The 19,010-nt window shown below is 41.4% G+C and overlaps 1 protein-coding gene across 2 annotated transcripts in view; it reads left to right on the top strand.

The window, feature by feature from the left end:
* Positions 1-19,010, top strand: part of ADCY3 (adenylate cyclase 3) — a 122,987-nt gene that overhangs the window by 60,206 nt on the left and 43,771 nt on the right. For both annotated transcript variants that reach the window (XM_044661020.1, XM_044661019.1), the window contains exons 3-5: positions 15,105-15,235; positions 17,052-17,163; positions 17,950-18,077. In XM_044661020.1, coding sequence (XP_044516955.1) covers positions 15,105-15,235; positions 17,052-17,163; positions 17,950-18,077 — 371 coding nt within the window. The remainder of the gene's footprint in view (positions 1-15,104; positions 15,236-17,051; positions 17,164-17,949; positions 18,078-19,010) is intronic.

Genomic DNA, 19,010 nt, shown 5'->3' on the forward strand with positions numbered 1-19,010 from the left:
TCCTTTCTTTCTCCTTCCTGGCTTCCCTCATGTGCCTTTTCAAAACCTCCAGCTTCAGAGATATTCCTATATTGTGTGCCCATAGATGGATATTGGGACCAGCAGTTCAGGGTCCTTTCTTCAAAGAGTTTAGCTGTCTGGTCCCAAAGCATTGTGGGAATGTTATGATCATCCAGAAAAAAGGCCACTTATATACAAACAGCTGAGGAAAGTGAGCATTAGTGAAAGGAAGTGACAGCATCTTATATCTAACCATGATCAGGCTACATATTGCCTCCACTTAGGCAACCCTGTAAATTAAAGTCATTTTTCTCAGGCATTAGTTTTATTTTTATTTTTTTGCCTTTTCTTCTTTTTTCCTCCAGTAATATTTTCTTATCTTTTTTGCCAATTAAACATAGAAACAATTTTTAATATTTATTTCCTGACATTTTGTGATCCAAATTCTCTCCCTTCCCTCCTTTCAATGGTAAGCAATTTGAGATAGCTTATACATGTTCTATCAAGGAATCCATTTTAAACAGACAACCTAAGTGTATTGTGACAGCAGCATCAACGATAGATAGAGAACATTCATTCAGCCATTGAGGTTTGTGAAGTACTTTCCATATGGAAACTCAGTCAACCCTCACAACAACCTTTTGACGTAGATGCTGTTATTATCCCCATTTTACAAATGAGGAACCGAGGCAGTGGAAAGCTTCAAACTCAAGCCTTCCTTACTCCAAGACTTGTGCTCTGTCCCTCTTTCTGCCTCCTGAGAACAATAAAACTTAGTCACTGTTCTTAGCAATCAATAGGGCCTTGAGTCTAACCACTTGTATACGTCTCCAAGAATATATTATCATAAAAGCCTATACCTTAAAGCAGTGGTTCCCAAATTTTTTGGCCTATTGCCCCCTTTCCAGAAAAAATATTCCTTAGCCCCCTGGAAATTAAATGTTTAATTTTAATAGCAATTAATAGGAAAGATAAATGCACCTGTGGCCATCACCACCTCCCTGGATCGCTGCAGCACCCACCAGGGGGCGGTGGCACCCACTTTGGGAATCACTCCCTTAAAGGGACTTCAGTCAGCCATTTACTCTAACTCCCTGCCTTCAGGCACCAACACATTCAGGACTCCGTTGAGAGACCATTTATTAAGCAGCTTTTATGGGCAAAGCACTTTTCTAGGCTCTACATATAACGTAGTAAACATAGCCTAATAGACAAAATCTTGCCGTCATCAAACTTACAATCCAAAAGGGGGGAATCTTATAGTCTATGGAAAAGTATTCAAAACTGTATAGTAATTAGGTACTTGCTAGAATAAGCATAGCATATGCCAAGAGAATAAGAGAGAGAAGTGTTAGATTCAGAGATGAAGAAGACTTCATAGATGAGGTGACTTTTGAGCTGGGCCTTGAAGGATGTGTAGGATTTCAAGAGGCCAAAATGGCTGAGGGTGGGACCAGTAAAGACGAGCAAAGGAATGGGAGCAGGGATGGTGACCGATCCAGTTTGGCTAAGACTGGAAAAGCAGAGCTGCCAGGTGATCGTGAATGCCAGAGAGATTGAGAGTCATACCATATTGAGGAGAGTGAGTGCAGAGAGAACAGACAAGACCCAAGGGTAGCACCATGGAGAGCAACCACCATAAAGGGTTAGTACGTGCACCAGGAAAATGCCCCAAAAGAACCAAGGGAAGAAAGTGTCCAAGAGGATGTCTGTACTGTGACATGATGTAAAGAGGCAAGCTCAATTCTATTTATGCTGACCTATGGCTTTGTCCTGTCTCATAGACTCTGAGAGAGAGAAAGAGACAGACAGACAGACAGAGAAAGACAGACACAGACACAGACACACAGAGAGACACAGAGACAGGAAGAGTCAAGAGACAGAGATAGAAAGAGAGAAGTCCCTAGTTTGGGGATGGTGCAGCTTGATAATTGAGCCTTTATAGATCTTATATTTAAAGATAGAAGGGACTTCAGAGTCCATTTAGTTCAAAGCCCTCATTTTATAGAGGAGGAAAGCTGGTCCCTGGGGGGTTAAATTACTTGTCCAAAGGTACACAGATACTAAATGTCAAAGATAGGATTTGAACCTAGGTTTTATGATTCTAGATCTAATTGATTCTATTTCCAGAGTGCGTTTCCCAAAGAGTAGATGGTTTCATTCCTGTGTTCCAAGAAGAGTGTCCTCCCCACCCCTTACCCTCACCCCTTGAATCTACTCTGTACACTGTAAATTTCCAATTTGCTTTTGATTGTTTTCCAGGAAAGCTTTGTCATTTCTTTATTATATAAGGACATGGTTCTCACCTGCTGTGCCTTAGACTTCCTGGTAGAATACTATCCCAGATAAACCTAAGAATGTGATTATGAAAAAAAAAACTGTGTGATTCTCACACATTTATTCTCAGGCTTTTATAGGCTGGCTGCAGCTGACAGGTGTATGCAATTACAGACTCAAGTTTTAGGGTTCCTACATATTTTTCTGCTCTAAAGTTAGCTGGTATTAAACCAAATTACTTTCAACTAAGTTAAAACAGCCCCAGTAATATGAATTATATTTTATAATTTAGAATTCTTTTTAAAAATTAATTTGTTTAGAATATTTTTCCATGGTTATATGATTCATGTTCTTTTCCTCTCCTCTTCCCTCCCCCTCCCCAAGAGCTGACAAGCAATTCCACTGGGTTATACATGTGTCATTGTTCAAAATCTTATAATTTATAATTCTAAAGAATTATTTAGATGGCAATTAATACTTAACGAAAGAAACTTTTTAGATAATGCGCAGCTAGCTGAAAGGAGGCCCAAGGGGAAGCTAGGTGGTACAATGGATAGAGTACCAAGCCTGGAATTGGGAGGACCTGGTTAAAATGTGACCTCAGATAGGTCCTACCTGTGTGACCCTGGACAAGTCATTTAATCTCAACTGCCTAGCCCTTTTTTGCTTGCCATTATAGCCCATTTCATTCACAGTTGGTCCTTTTTTATTTCTCTTAGTGCTATCTTCAAATCATGCACAATTGAGCCCTTTTGTTTGTTTGTTTTTTAACAATTTCAATCTTCATAATCTCATTTTGGCTTATCTTGCTGACTGACTGGCATCTGCTGATGTGAAGAGCCAAGTGGTGGGGAGTGAGAATCTCTGGGCCATGGTGACACTGTAAGAAAAAACGAAACAGGCTTTGCTCTCAAGAAGTTTATATTATGTTGGCTTCTGGAGGGTTCCTGAGGTACCTTTCCTGTCACAGATTCCATTGCAGGTGGAAGGTTTGTAGACCTGACTTGGAAGTTGGCAGGAATCTGTACTGTTTTAAAACAACCTCTCCACCAGTGCTACAGAAAATTACTAACTGATGACATTCTTTTTGGCCTGTTCTTGCTAATTCAGGTCCCAAGGTAATCACTAGCTTGATTCACTCCTGTGAATCCTGTGCTGAGGGGCATAAATTTGCTTTGCAGTCAACATTTTACTTATCAGACTTTAATTCCCCAAAGGCCAAAAGCCTTTGGTTATGGCTGATTTTCATGGTTTTTTTGTTGCTTCTTTTTACCTCTGATAATCTCATCCCCATGAAGGGAAGATCGATTTCTAGTCTGTTAACAGCTTTCCCAGGTGATGAGGCAGGATGATGGAGGAGCTGGTTATGAACTACACTGGGATGAGTTACCATGGCAACTTACCTTATACAGCCAATACTCTGAGTTGACAGCAAGATCTAGTGGTGAGAGAGCTCTGTATTTGAGTCAGATGACCTGGGTTCAAATACAGACTGTGCTTCCTTCTGCCTTTGTAATCTTTATCGACTTGGTTCACCTTTCTAAACACCAGTGTCCTCCTCTGCAAAAATGAAGATTACATCTGGCTGTAAACCTGATGAAGAGAACCATTATTAAGACTCTATTCACCTCTGGCCTGAGGGAAATGCTGCCCCCTTGAAGAGGTCTTCACTTTAGTGAGGAAGAAAGTATAACACAATGGTAACACTAGACTTAGAGTCAAAAGATTTGAGTTCAAATCCCAGCTCTGAAACTATATACTGTTCTTCTATATATCTTCTATATATCTTTTTTTTTAGCAATTTTTTTAAACCCTTGTACTTCGGTGTATTGTCTCATAGGTGGAAGAGTGGTAAGGGTGGGCAATGGGGGTCAAGTGACTTGCCCAGGGTCACACAGCTGGGAAGTGGCTGAGGCCGGGTTTGAACCTAGGACCTCCTGTCTCTAGGCCTGACTCTCACTCCACTGAGCTACCCAGCTGCCCCCTCTTCTAAATATCTTTAAAAACCCCTTACCTTCTCTCTTAGGATCAATACTGCATAGTGGTAAGGGCTAGACAATGGGGGTTGTGTGACTTGCCTAGGTTCACATAGCTAGGAAATGTCTGAGGCCAGATTTGAACCCAGGACCTCCCATTTGCAGGCTTGGGTCTCTACTGAGACACCAAGCTGCCCCTTTCTATATTTTATATATTCTTATAATCATAGATTTAGAGCTGGAAAAATTCTTTAAGCTCTCTGGTCCAGTACCCTCATTTTACAGACAAGGAAACTGAGATACAGGCACATTAAGTGACTTGTCTGTGGTCTTACAGATAGGCAAAGGAAAGACTTGAACTTGGGTCCTCTGAATCCAAATTTGGTACTCCTTCCCCATAACACCGCTGATTCTAGTTTATTTCATAAACTAAAGGAATCTGGGTAGTCACTGACCTCTTCTAATCAGTGTCAGGTCAAGTAAGTCATTGCTATGATATCATACCTCATTGCCTTCTTTCCATTACTCTTTCCAGTTTCCTTTTCTAGTGGGCTCTAGGGAGGTCCTTATGAACCAGTGGTTTATCATTTCAATCTTTCTGCTTTTACAGCTTAGCAACAAGTAGGTATTGGGTGATTCCTTCTTGCCAAGAAAATGCCTGGTGCTATTGCTTGGGGGCTTTTGGGATGTTGAGTAAACTTTTCAATATCCTTGACTTTTTTTTAGGGTTCAATCACTTGGGAACAAAAAAAGTCAGTGTGATATATCAGGAAGAGTTCTAGATTGGAGCTAGAAGACTAGATTTGAATCCTTGCTTTGTCACTTACTAATTGTATGACCTTAGACAAGTCATTTTCCCTCTTGGGCCTTGTTTCCTCATGTGTAAAATGACATCCAAGATCTCTTACAACTCTACATATGATCCCTCAATCTCTAAATCTGTGATTCTGCGAACTTTTAGGTATCTTCCAGCTCTAATATATGCTCTTATTAAAAAAAACAAACCTTTATCTAAATCTTATAATCAATACTAAGTATCAGTTCCAAGGCAGAAGAGTATTAAAGGCTAGGCAATTGGGGTGAAGTGACTTGCCCAGGGTCACAAGCTAGCTTCCTAGTCTGAGGTCAGATTTGAACCCAGGACTTCCTATTTCTAGTCTTGACTTTCTATCCATTGAGTTACTAGTCTATGATCTTATGATGGTTTGTGAGTAAGTTCAGTGCATCCTTGTCCTGAGGCGTAAGAAATCCCCCAAGGCTGGGACCCTCAAGGATTGAATAATATTTTTGAAGAATTTGGGAAAATAAAGCTTGAGCCAGGGTGTAGCTTCCTGCTTGTGGAGGGGCTCCTTAGTGTGCTTACTCTTCAGATTTTGGGGATGAGCTGGATCCCTCTCTTCTGCTGCCTTCATCCTGACTTGATTAACATTCTTATAGCCCCAGCTGCGGCAGGTGGAGGGATATGGTGTGACATAAAGGAAGAGTCCAACATGTTCTCTTTCTTAAGGAATTCCAGGTGACTCCATTTTATGGAATGTCAAGGAGGGAGGAGATGACCAGATCTTTTCACTGTACTAGAAATCTATTAGTTGTAGAGAGCTTGAAGTGGGACTTCAGCTGAGATTCAGCATCATAGGACCACAGGCATAGAGCTTAAGGGAACTCTGTGGCTATTGAGTCCAAGATCTGCATTTTACATATAGAGAACTCTTGATACAGGAACTTTCTCTGCCAGTAACAAATCTTAACCAAAGTGTTAGATAGTTGCCTGAGACTCAAAGAGGTTTAATGACTTGCTAAGAGTCACTTAGCTAATTTAGGTGTCAGGAATGGGAATTGAACCTGAGTCTTCCTTGCTCCAAGCTTTATCCACTATATCACACTACTCTTCCAGTGATGTAATAGAGAGAGATGAACTGAATTTGCCCTGGCCTGAGGAGTCATGAGAACCAAATTTTAGTTCTATTTCTTCCATGGACTTGGGCTGGTAACTTCATGTCTCCTGTACAATGAGGAGAACTGTGGGAGTAGAAATCCAGAAGAAAACATATGACTTATCACTTGTTTATGTGGGTATGTGATTTGGGGTTTTCATTCATTCATCTTTTAGGATTACTCTATTACAAAAATGAACAATATGGAAATAGGTTGTGAGTGATAATACCTGTATAACTCAGTGAAATCACTTGTCAACTCCGGGAGGGGGTAAATAAGAGGGCAAAGAGAGAACATGACTCATGTAACAATAGAAAAAAATTAAGACAAAATAAATAAACAAATAAATAAAAAAGGCAGATTCCTAGGAAGACTGTAAAGGAGGATCAAAGAAGACTGTTTAGACTTTGATATGAGGATGTGGCAATAGAGAACCTAGAAAGATGATATTTGATGGAAGAAACTGGCCGTCCTGAATCCTGCTGTTAAATTTAATCTTCCTAAAAGATTGATTCAACTAGCTCATTCCTTTTACCTTTGATTTTTTCTTCCTCCTTTCTTTGGGCCTCAGTTTCCTTATCTGTAAAATAAGGGCTTGGAACATTTGATAAATCAACAAACATTTATTAAGCACCTATGATGTTTTAGGAACTGTGCAAAAGTAAAAGCCAGTAAAAGTCTCTGTCCTCAAGGAGCTTACATTCTAATGAGTCGAGTAATATAGGTTTCTGTGTGTGTATACACACACACACACACACACACACACACACACACGTGTGTGTATATAAATAGATGACCTCAAAGGTTCCTGCCAACTCTGAATCCATGATCTCGTGATCCCTCTACTTGTATTCAAATCCTCCCCATCCTTTCAAGTCTAGCTTCAGGCCTACCTCTTCCTTGAAATCTTCCTTAAATAGCCCAGCTGAAAGCTATCTGACTGTCCTCTAAGGGGGACAAAATTCCCCAAACTCGTCAATTATTGGAGCTGTCTCATGGGATATGAGGAATGGGATGCTGCAGCGAGACCCTTCCCACCTTCTTTGCTGGATATCCTCTAGCAAAAGCCAGCTGACCTCTTGTTACAGAAGTTTTAATGGGGATTCCACTCCAGGAATGGATTGGACTAGATTGTCATGGAGGCCTAGGCTAACTCTGAGAATCTATGATCCTGGGACCAGAGTTGTCTTATCATTTCTTGTCTTTACTCATTGATTTGGCACTGAGCATTTCTTGCCTTTCATGTTAGATATTTGTTCCCAAGACTAGATACTAAGATTCTGGATGACAGGGATTGTGTCTTACTTATCTTTGCTCCCCCTTGGTTGCTGTGCACAGACAGTGTGCAATAACTATTTGTTATTTAATTAGTAGTTAGGACAATCTCTCCTCCTGAGCCTAGAGCCATGTTGGTGAAGACATGGCACATGTGCTCTGGCATGCCAGAGGGGGCTGCCCCATTCCCCTTTTCCACCACTCCTGAGGACATTTTTTGCACACCCTGCCCCTATGTCCAGCAGACCAATGCAAGCACTTCCTCCCTCTGTTGGGGTAATGCCGGCTACAGGGTGGGTGGGGGGACAGCTCACAGGCAGCTTGAAGGTGCAATTTGAGCATGCAGTCTCTAAAAGGTTCACCAATGCTGGCCTAGGGCAGGGCACCTTCCTTGTTCATCTATGAAACTGTGGCAGGTCTCTAGAATCAAGTCAGCTAATCAACAAACATTTATTAAGCAGCCAAAAAGGGATTGTCTTACTTTGTTATTGGTACCCCCCACAACACATGCCTGGCATTTAGTAAATGCTTAAAAAAATATTTGACCGACTCACTGACTACTCTGTGTCAGGCCCTGAGCCAAAAAGTGAGACCTCAAAAAAAGCTTACATTCAGGAAACCACAGGAAGATCAGATCCTTGTCTTTATAATCAGGATCCTAGCAGCCTTCTCTAGAATAGTGAGGATCCTTCTCCTTCACTCTCAGTGGCAAAAAGGATAAGGAGTCCCGAACTCTAATTCTAGTCCCTCCCTCCCTGTTGCCTACTTTCTCAGCTTAAATCATTTACCTCACAATGTTACTGATGATACACAATGACACTTTTAAGTCCTTTAAGTCCTTTTAAGACCCCCTGAGATTCCTCCTTGGGTTCCCCTTAGCAGCTGGCTAAGGAATTAGGCCTTGGGGTTCCCTTAAAATTCCTTTCAAGTCAATATCCCAAGTAACTTGGGAGAATTTACTTCTTGGTTCCCATTATATGGATTTTAGGAAAGTCCTGGGGTCATCTAGTCCTAGATTTCCCTCCTTCTTTGCGAACATGGTAGGGTGGGCAGAGGGGGAATATCCCCAAACACGCACGCAGAGGAAGGAGGCAGTGGGGCACGAGGGTTTCAGATGAGTCTTGCCTACGTCGATGGGCTCTCTGGAGACATTAGCCCATGAGATACCGTTGCTACCTCCAAAGCTCCTCAGGTGGAGTCCGTGCAGGATGCACTGGGCTTATTTTGATCTCCCATTCCACAGCTTTAATGAAGTTTGCCAGAGTCTTTAAGGCCACAAGGTACATTGCTATGGAAATGAAAGATGGATAGTAACAACGATATTGAGTTAGGCAAACCAAAATTTGCCATCCCAGATATTGGAATTAAAAAGAATTCTTGACCATTAAAATAGAACATAGTGTGAAATGGAAGACCTTCATCTCAGTCCTAACTGTGCGACCTTGGGCAAATAGCTTCACTTCTCAGCTTCATTTTCTTCATCTGTAAAATGGGAACAATGATCCTTAATTAAATCGTTAGGCGGTTAGGTGGCATAATGGATAGAACTCAGTGCCTGAAGTCAGGAAGACCCAAAGTTTAAATCAGCTTCAGTCACTTATTAGCCTCTGGCTACCTTAATTATACTTCTCAGGGTTGTTGTGAGAATCAAATGAGGTAATATTTGTAAAGAGCTCTGCACATTTGAAAAATGCTATATAAATGTTAGTTATTATTGTTATTATTAATAATAATTAGCTGTGGCCATCCCTTGATCTTTCTGAGTTTCATTTTTCTCACCTGTAAAATAGAAGTAGTGATCTTATGAAAAAAGTATTTTGAAAAACCATAAAACACACATATATTCACATTTATAAATAAACATGTTTATATGGAGAGGAGGAGAAGAAGACAGAAAGGAAGAGAAAGGAGAAAAAGGGAGAAAGAAGGGAGAAGAAAGGAGAGAAAGAGAGGATGGAAGGAGAGAGAGGAAGAGAGAAAGAGAAGAAGAGAGGGGGAAAGGGGGGAGAGAGAGAGAGCGAAAGAGAAGAAGAGAGGGGGAAAGGGGGGAGAGAGAGAGAGAGAAAGAGAAGAAGAGAGGGGGAAAGGGGGGAGAGAGAGAGAGAGAGAGAGAGAGAGAGAGAGAGAGAGAGAGAGAGAGCGAGCACACGAGCTGTATGGTGGGTAGAACCCTAATCTTGTAGTCAAAAAGACTTGGAGTCAAGTCCAGACTCTGATCTCGCTATGTGACCCCAGGCAATTTATTTAGTCCCTCATTGGCCCTCTTCTAGGGTAAGGAGAAAATCTGAATAAAGCTTAGGTATGGCTATTGGTTTTTCCCAAAGTGGGCAATAGGATCCCCAAATCCTGAAAAAGCACTGAATATACAATATTGTCACTAGGCTCTGGAAGTCTTTCTTCCACCATAGAAAATGCAAAAAATTCCCAGGAGTCCCATGAAAAAATACAGAAACATAAAGCCCTGAAATATAACATGAGATTCATTGGCTTCCCTTTGAAAGATAAAGACACTTTGGGGAACTGTTTCATATTTTTGTCATATCTAACTTGTGGTTCTTCCATTAGAATACAGTCTCCTTGTGAGTAGGGATTATTTTGTCCATTGTGCTTCTATCTCCATTACCTGGCACAGTGTACATTAGCAAGTGCTTCATAAATACTTGTATGTTGATTGATTAAAGCTGTGTTCATATGTTTGAAGGGCTGTCATGTGGAAGAGTCAGTGGATAGAGCACTGGGTTTGTAATCAGGAAGACTCACCTTCATCAGTTCAAATCCCAGCCTCAGACGCTTACTCTCTGTGTGACCCTGGGCAAGTGATGTAATCTTTTTGCCTCAGTTTCCTCATATGTTAAATGAGCTGAAGGAAATGCAAACCACTCTAGTACCTTTGCCAAGATAACTCCAACTGGGATCACAGAGACTCAGACATGCCTGAAATGACACAACCACAACAAACATGTGGAAGATGAGTTAGATGTATTATTTGGCTGCAGAGCACAAAACCAGGAGTAATACTTAAGAGTTACAAAGAGGTAAATGGAGGGTTGCTGTCAAAAATAATTTCCTTTCAATTGGAGTTGTGGAATGGGCTGCTTTTGGAGGTGGTGGTTTCTTCCTTCTTGAAGGTATTTAAGAAGAAGGTAGATGACTATATATCATATAGAAAATTCCTTTCGTGTATGGGGGGGACTGCATGTTCACTGGGGTTCCTTCTAAATTTCAGATTCTGTGATCTGATACAATAACCATGTCTGCCAATGTATAGAGTATTTGGGGGCAGTTGCTTTCTACTTCTCTGCCATAAGAGAGGAAGCTTCTGCATTACTCAGAGTAAAACTTTCTTTTAGGGTTCTGTCTTTTCCATTGTTGTAGTCACTGTATATATTGTTCTCTGGTTCTGCCTATTTCTCTCTGTTTCCATTTGTATCAGTCTTATGTTTCTCTGAGTTTCTTATATTTATCATTTATTACTAATCAGTAATATTGCATTATATCCATATCCCATAGGGTTTTTTAAACATTCCCCCAATTTTGAGTTCTTTGCTACCACTAAGAACGTAGCTTTCAATTTGGTATGTATTAGACTTTCATTTCTATTTTGATGTCTATGTTCTTAGTAGTGAGTGGGATCAATTTGTCAAAATTTAATCACTTTACTTGTATATTTACAAAATAAAATCCAGAATAAATGGACTACTTCATAGCTCCACAAACAATGCATTAGTGTTCCTGTCTTCCCATAGCCCTTCCAATATTGATTGTCCCCTATTTTGGCATCTTTGCTATTTTACATGGCATGAGGTAAAATCTTTTTTTTTTTAAACCCTTAACTTCTGTGTATTGGCTTATAGGTGGAAGAGTGTTAAGGGTGGGCAATGGGGGTCAAATGACTTGCCCAGGGTCACACAGCTAGGAAGTGTCTGAGGCCGGATTTGAACCTAGGACCTCCTGTCTCTAGGCCTGACTCTCAATCCACTGAGCTACCCAGTTGCCCCTAGGTGAAACCTTTGAGTTGTTTTAAGCTAAATGTTTAGAGATAGTCTCCTATGACTCTCAGCACCCTCTTTCCTTTTTTTTCATTACCTTGCTACTATTACTGCATAAACAGAAGACCACCCAAGGGCCAAGAGCCATTTCACAAATTTCATTGTTGGTATTCAAAGTCAAATAATTTGTCATTAACTGAACAACCTACTGGTAATGAGTCTTTCTATATTTAAGTAGGCTGCCCTACAGAAAGCAAACATAATTGAATATGTTGCATTGGGCGCTTTTTGGTTCCTCCAAACTTGAGGACTTCAAGGGATTTGATGGTCACTAGTCATAGATGCTCTAAAGGATATTATTGGTTAATTATATGTTGTATTAGGTGGCTTCTAAGATTCCTTCCAGCTTAGATTGTGTGATCTCTCTTCTCTCCTCCTTGCCCCTACCAAGAACTCTGAGCTCACATAGACCTGGGTTCAATTCTGAGGGCTAATTCCAAAAGTGCCAGTTTCTCTTTTTGGCTCATTGTCCTTACCCTGGAGTACAGTTCTGGGGAAATCTTGATAAAACTTGGGTTTTAGGTTTTTCCCAAAGTGGATAAAAGGGTCCCTAACTCCTGAATAGGCATTGAATATACAATATGGGAACAATCTTTCTTTTTCCCCACAACCAAAAATGCAAAAAGATACTAAGAATTCAAAGCAATTTGTGAAAATTTAAACAAAGTCCACAAATATGACATCAGAGTCATTAGATTTCTCCTTGAAAATAAAGACACTTTGTGGGATCCACTTTCATGGATTTCTGGACAAATACCAAGGGGGTTTAGCAAATTTCCAGTCTCCTATACCACTATAATCTGGCTTTAGATCTCTAGCTGAAGAGTAATCTTTTTCCTTCTCAAAATTGCAAGCTGGTAAGGAAATTGTCTTTCTTTGGAAGTCTGATGTTTGAACTCAGAAACTTTCCATCTCCTGGGAATTCTAAAACTTGGGAACTTTCAAATTTAGGATTGTTCATGAGGTAATCCATCAGGCTTTTAATATCCTTCCTCAGAATTACTTCTCTGACCCATTCTCAGAAATAGAACCAGAAAAGCACAACATGGCAGCCAGGAAATAGAAGTCTGGGAACTCTTTTGTCAGGCTCACTTGGGTGAATAGAAGTTGCAGGTTGCTCACTATGTTTTTCTCTTGTCAGTCACCATTTTCTGCCAGGGTTGAGGGTGTGGGGGTGTGGGGAGCAATGCTAAGGAAAGGAGAAATCACTTCTTTTCTGTAAGAATTTAAATTTAGGTTTTTGTGCTAATATGAAAGTTAAAAAATATTATGGTAGCCAATTTAAAAATATTACAGCTTAAGTCAAAATGACTTTTAGCAGCTTTATTTACAAAGAGGTGGAAAGAGTAAAAGTGGACAAATGTAGATAAAGAGACAGATTCTAATAAGTCTACCAGCCCTTCTCTGAGAAGCCAGGATCAGCCCCAAAAGGGCTTCCCCAAGACTCTGTCTCCACATGGATTTCCTGGTAATCCTCAATCAGAAGTCCTAGTGGTGTCTTCAGCCAGGGTTCTACCAATGCAGCCTCCTTCAAAACCAAGGCAGGAATCTCTGGAACCAATCTCTCCAAAAGCCAGGAAAGGAAGGCCTCTCTGGAACCAATCTCTCCAAAAGCCAGGAAAGGAAGGCCAGCTCTTCACTCAGCAAACCAATGCAGGATCGAGGGAAAGAGCCTTCTCCTCCAGCCTGGCTCAGTGACGCAGAGAGAATGACTGAATCCTTGAACTGGCCTTTTAAAAGCAGTTTTCTCGACATCATTTCCTGTTGCTCCCCCACTTTACAGGAACCAATTGCAGTCTTTCAACTTGCCTAGCACTGCCCAAGGTGGGGGTGGGGGGCAATGACCTTTGGAGGTGTGAGCTTACTCTAGTAAGTGACTTACAACTCTCTTACTTAGTGTCAAGTAGGGGTACTTTAAGTTCTTGATTTGGATAGCTAAAAATAGACAAGGGGAGAATTAAGCCTATCTTCACACTTCCTTATTGTACCCTGATCTGGAAGTCTAAGGATGAACTAATAGGAAAGAGAAAAATAATTGAACCATTTCATCAAAGCAGGAAAGAGGGCAGCTTTTCTGATAAAGAGTCTGTCCTCCTGAGCATTAGCAAGATCTTCCTATAATCTTATCAACTCATGGGGGTGGGGGTGGGGTGGGTGGCAGAAAGACAATCATAAAATTGATCAAATTCACCCTCTATGCTTTCTCTTTCTTGGTGACTTCATCAATTCTCATAGGTTCACTTATCTTTATGTAGATGACTACAAAATCTATTTAACCAGACTAGTCTCCATTCCAGTGGTTACCAAATTTTTTGGCCTATTGCCCCCTTTCCCGAAAAAAATATTACTTAGGCCCCTGGAAATTAAATTTTTTTTAAATTTTAATAGCAATTAATAGGAAAGATAAATGCACCTGTGGCCATCACTGCCTCCCTGGATTGCTGCAGCACCCACAAGGGGGCGGTGGTGCCTACTTTGGGAATCACTGCTCTATTCTAAAGGTCCTGTATTTCCAGCAGCCTGCTGAACATTTTACTTGGATATTCCAGAAGCATCTCAAATTCATTTCTAAACAAAACTCATTATCTTTCCCCCAAACTGCCCCCCTCCCTACACCCCCAATTACCCAATATTTGTTGAGGATTCCGCTTTTCTTTCAGCCACCCAATTTTCATAACCTAGTACTCAACCTCAGATCTTTAGTCTCAATCATTCTCCATAACCAATCAGTTGCCTTCCAAGTCTTGTTGATTATATCTTCACATATCTGACCCCTTCTTTCCAACCATACTACAACCACTATAGTTTGAACCCTTATCACCTCTTCCCTAAGCTTTTGCCAAAAGATCCTAACTGCTCTCCCCTCCTCTCACGTCTCTTTCCCCCACCAATCCATCTTTAACAGTTGCCAAATTCATATTCCTAAACCATGTCATTTCCGCACAAAAATTCCTTCAGTTGCTCTCTGCTGATTCCAGACATTTAATTGCCTTTCACACTCTGGCTTCTAGTTTCTCTTTCCAAGTTAAATTCTAGCCAGTCTGCTGTAGTTACCATCCCTCCTACAAGGCATTCTATTTCTTGGTTCTGTGTCTTTGCACAGGCTATATCCCATGCCTGAAATGTGACCTAACCTCTGACTCTTGAACCCTTTATCTCCCTTCTAGGCTTGACTCAACTACTACCTCCTTCATGAGGATTATCTGAACCTTTCAGCTATTAACATCTCCCTTCATCCTTCACAGTACCTTGTATTTTACCTTGTAAATATTTTGTGTATATTCATATGTTTGTGCTGTTTCCCCCAGTAGAAACTAAGTTCCTGGAGACCAGAAACTCATGTTTTTGTCTGTGTTTCCAGCACCTGGGACAGTGCTTGTCACTTAAACACTTTTTGGTTGATTGATGAGGGCCTCCCTTACCCAACCCTCCATTACACTGTGATTCTTGAGTCTGTTGCTGAGACTATACTTCCATGTAGAGAATAAAACTGAGATAATAGATGCCATAAGAATGAGTGAAAATTTCCCATTGAAAATTCAGAATCCGACCCTTCTTGCCTCTGCTAATGCCCTTCTTCCTCTTCTTACAGGAAAACCTTATGCTTTCCATCTTACCAAAGCATGTGGCTGATGAAATGTTAAAAGACATGAAGAAAGATGAAAGCCAGAAGGACCAGCAGCAGTTCAACACCATGTACATGTACCGTCATGAGAATGTCAGGTATTTCTGGCCCCAGTTCCTGGCCCAGAGCGCCTTGGAAGAGAGCATTCCTGATAGAGTAGACTATGGTAACATTTTAGCAAGCTTTCTGCAAGGAGAATGGAGATCTTCTGAGAATCATTAAATACTGTAGGAGCTGGCATTTAGAATGATTTCCTTCAGGGACTTGAGCCCTACTAGGAAAATATGTCCCACTCCTTATTTTTTTCAGTGCTGCCATCATGGCACTTATCATGGAAGGAATCCCGAACTGAGATTCAGGAGAGAGCTGGGTTTGATAACTCCCTCTGGCTCTTCCTAGCTGGGTGATGATAGGCATCCCTAAATCTCAGTTGCCTCATTATAATAATCTCAGCATAATTATCTGCATTGTACATGTTTAGCTTAATTTGTCACTTCCTAGATGGGTTGTGGGATAGGATTCATTTAATGTGGGGAGGAGAATTGATAACCTATGATTCTTTTCTTCTCTCCCATCTTTTTTCTTTATTCAGCCATCACTGGGTGGGAGGTCAAGGGGTGGGGAAAGGTTTTATATATGATTAGTAGTTGCTAATAATGGCTAGCTTTTAGGTAGCATTTTAAGATTTGTAATATGAATGTATAACATGTTATTTCCTTTGATCTCCAGAACAACCTTTTGAAATAGACACTATAATAATCCCCATTTTTCAGATGAAGAAACTGAGTCTGAGAGCATTTAAGTGACTTGCTCAGGGTCAGATAATTAAGTAAATGTCTCTGAATAAGGATTTGAACTCATAGCTTCTGGAATCCAAGTTCATTGTATCCACTGAGCTACTTAGCGGCCTCTAGGCAAGTCCTAGGACAGTGATGGTGACCCTTTTGGAAACAGAGTACCCTGCCCCAGACTGAGTGCTGTCCCCTTCCCCACCTCTTAGTGCTGGTCATACCCTGCCCCACACACACAAGGGAGGGAGGAAGGGCTCCCATTGAGCTGCTGGGCAGAGAGGTGGGTGAAGTGAGGAATGACCTCAGTGAGTGTAGAGATGGGGAGGGGAGTGGCCCAAGCGCTCTGCTCCCCTCCAGCTCTGCCACCTGTGAGCTACCCACCTCACCCCCTGTGCGCTCCCATTGGCTACTGGTAGAGGGGCAAGGTATGTGAAAAAATGTCATCATCATCATTCTCGTGGAGAGGGGGAAAGGGAGCAGCTCCGCCCGAGTCCCTATGCTTTTCTAGTAACAAACTCAGGGTAGGGGGCAGGGAGGGTGACTGAGTGCCCACAGAGAATGCTCTGCATGCCATCTTTGGCACCCATGCCATAGGTTCACCATCACGATCCTAGGATAACTTCAAAGCATTATAGTCCTCAGTTAGCTGTGAAAAATAAGTGAATCAACAGATATTCATTAAAGTCCTACTATGTGCCAAGTACAGTGCTAGGTGATAGGGATACAAAGACAGAAATAGAATAGCCCAGTTCTCCAGGAACTTCTATTTGATAGAACTTAAAAAAAATTTTTTTAATTAAAAATTTTTTATTGAAATTCCTGTCTTCCTTCTTTGAATCGATACTTTGTATTGGTTCCAAGGCAGAAGAGTAGTAAGGCCTAGGCAGTGAGGCTTAAGTGACTTGCCCAGGGTCACACATCTAGGAAGTGTCTGAGGCCAGATTTAAACCCAGGACCTCCCAACTCTAGGCCTGGCTCTCCATCTACTGAGCTACCCAGAGCTTTAAATTAAACCAAGCCTTTTATGATGCTAAGCAAGCCTGTCCTTTGGGAGGGTTGTTTGAAGGGTACCCCTATTTAATAGATAACTTTCTATGGCCAATCCTTTCCTCTCTTTCTCCAGCATTCTATTTGCTGACATCGTGGGTTTCACTCAGCTCTCCTCAGCCTGTAGTGCCCAGGAGCTTGTGAAGCTGCTCAATGAACTCTTCGCCCGCTTTGACAAACTGGCTGCTGTAAGTACACCATGTCTTCCTTTTCCCTCTTCTGCTGTCCTGATGGGTTTGGAGCTGCCCCCTAGTATGCCTAGCCAGCCCTGCTTTGTCCTGTTCTCTGCCTGCTCTCCTTTTTCCCTGACCAGGTGAAAGGAAAAAAATCTCCCAGGCTTCCTCCAAGTCTTAACTAAAATATTACCTTCTCTCATCCTTCTTAATTCTGGTGCTATTCTTCTTTGAACTATTTCCTTTTCCTCCAAATAGCTTGCTTTTTGTATATTTGTTTATATTTTGTCTTCTCTGTTAGACTGTAGGCTTCTTGAGGCGAAAGACTGTCTTTTGCCTCTTTCTGTATACTCAGTGTTTAGTACGGTGCCTGCCACATACTCAGTGTTTAGCACGGTGCCTGCCACTGCTTAATCAGTGTTACAAATAAAATTAATATAGAAGGATGTATTTAATAATATTTGGGTTTTATTTAAAGTCATTTTGATAGTTATAGCCACGTGCCTGATAAGAGCTCATTCAAATTCTGCGCCATTACCTCTGCCCACCTGGCTGCTTCCTAGGAAAGAGAGTGTCCCAATCAAGTTCTGAGACTTTATACCTCTGTCTACATAATCACACTTCCTGCCACCTGTATTGCATGAAAGGAATCATGGGAAATGTAGTTTTCAAGTCCCCTAAACGTCCACAGGACGTTTATATCGTGGATCTCAGTATTAAGACCCCCAAATTTCCAGTATCACATCAGTATTTACTGATTAAGTGAGTGAAATGCCAAAGCACGACTCTTACCTCTTTCAGAAATACCACCAGCTCCGTATCAAGATCCTGGGGGATTGTTATTACTGTATCTGTGGGCTGCCTGACTACCGGGAGGATCATGCCGTCTGCTCCATCCTCATGGGACTCGCCATGGTGGATGCCATTTCGTAAGTATGGGGGATGCCCCATCTTGTCCCCATCTCAGAGTGGTCCTGTGTCCTGGTAAACCGGGGGCCTCAGGGAGTCCCTAGATTGGAAGGCTTGACTCTGAGAGGACAGACTGAGCTGGGCAGAAAGCAGGTCTGTCACGAGACAAACACAAAGTGGCACAAAGAACATTCATGATGTGCCTTAATCTTATGGGGGGACATATGGAGCAATGAGAAGGCACTGATTAGTTGGTGCTCCTTGGGTGAGCTTGGAAAATTGTGCTCCCATCCACCAGGAGCTTGGAACCCTGCCTGTAATTCATGGAATTTGACATTTATTCAATCACTAAGCATTTATTAAACCCACACCCAGAAGTGTGTACTCTATTGGAAGGAAACCATGTGTAAACATCAAGACAGTATCTCATACTACAATGGAGAAGTGTTAGTTGTGGATGCAGAAGACTTTTGAATCAAATCTTGGCTCTGTCTTTGGTACCTAGGGGACCATGGTGAATTGTATTACCTTTTAAGGCCTTAGTTTCCTTATCCTTAAAATGAGGGAGGCATCCTGGATTAGATAACCTCTATAATTCTTTTCATTTCTAGGTCTCTGATTCAATGATCTACTGTAAGTTCAGCAAAATATGTACCAAATATTTTATAAAGACATGATAAAATAAATGCCTCAGGGCAATGGAGAATGGAATTTAAAACAGGCACATCATGGAAAAAATAATATTAAAAGTGTTCCTTGATGAACTCTTTCCTCCTCTAGACTGTCGTATCTTAGGTATCTAGACCTAATTCTAGGTCTAGAATATTGGCTTCTCTTTGTGCTGACCTCTTAGGATATTTGGATCAGTGTGCCAGAGAATAAGCTTTTTGTGATCCATACCAAACTGAGTTGGTTGTTGTAGGCTAAGTGTTGGCTAACTGGCGTGTAAGATC

This window comes from Gracilinanus agilis, chromosome 2 (genome assembly GCF_016433145.1).
Source record: "Gracilinanus agilis isolate LMUSP501 chromosome 2, AgileGrace, whole genome shotgun sequence".
In the NCBI taxonomy this organism is placed as follows: Eukaryota; Metazoa; Chordata; class Mammalia; order Didelphimorphia; family Didelphidae; genus Gracilinanus; species Gracilinanus agilis.